The sequence below is a fragment of the Penaeus monodon genome, chromosome 15 (assembly GCF_015228065.2).
Source record: "Penaeus monodon isolate SGIC_2016 chromosome 15, NSTDA_Pmon_1, whole genome shotgun sequence".
NCBI classification, from domain to species: Eukaryota; Metazoa; Arthropoda; class Malacostraca; order Decapoda; family Penaeidae; genus Penaeus; species Penaeus monodon.
Window position 1 is genome coordinate 47451200 of NC_051400.1, and position 213 is coordinate 47451412.

At 36.2% G+C, this 213-nt stretch overlaps 1 protein-coding gene across 4 annotated transcripts in view; it reads right to left on the reverse strand.

The window, feature by feature from the left end:
- Positions 1–213, reverse strand: part of LOC119582070 — an 18281-nt gene that overhangs the window by 4736 nt on the left and 13332 nt on the right. For all 4 annotated transcript variants that reach the window (XM_037930309.1, XM_037930311.1, XM_037930310.1 and 1 more), the window contains one exon: positions 114–187. In XM_037930309.1, the coding sequence (XP_037786237.1) occupies positions 114–187 (74 nt within the window). The remainder of the gene's footprint in view (positions 1–113; positions 188–213) is intronic.

Consider the following 213-nt stretch of genomic DNA (forward strand, 5'->3'; position numbering starts at 1 on the left):
TGTAATCATAAACCATATTCAAAAACATCTGAAGCTTATGTTATGTAATCTTACAAGCAATGCTATTAGATATGTTATCTAAGAAAATATGAGGAGACTGTCAGCTTATTTACCTTAGTTGGTGCGTGATGCTGTTGGAACGCTTCATGGGAAACGAGTCTTGCGTATCGGTTGATGTTCTTCTTGTCTGCCGAAGATCAACAACAAAACTAT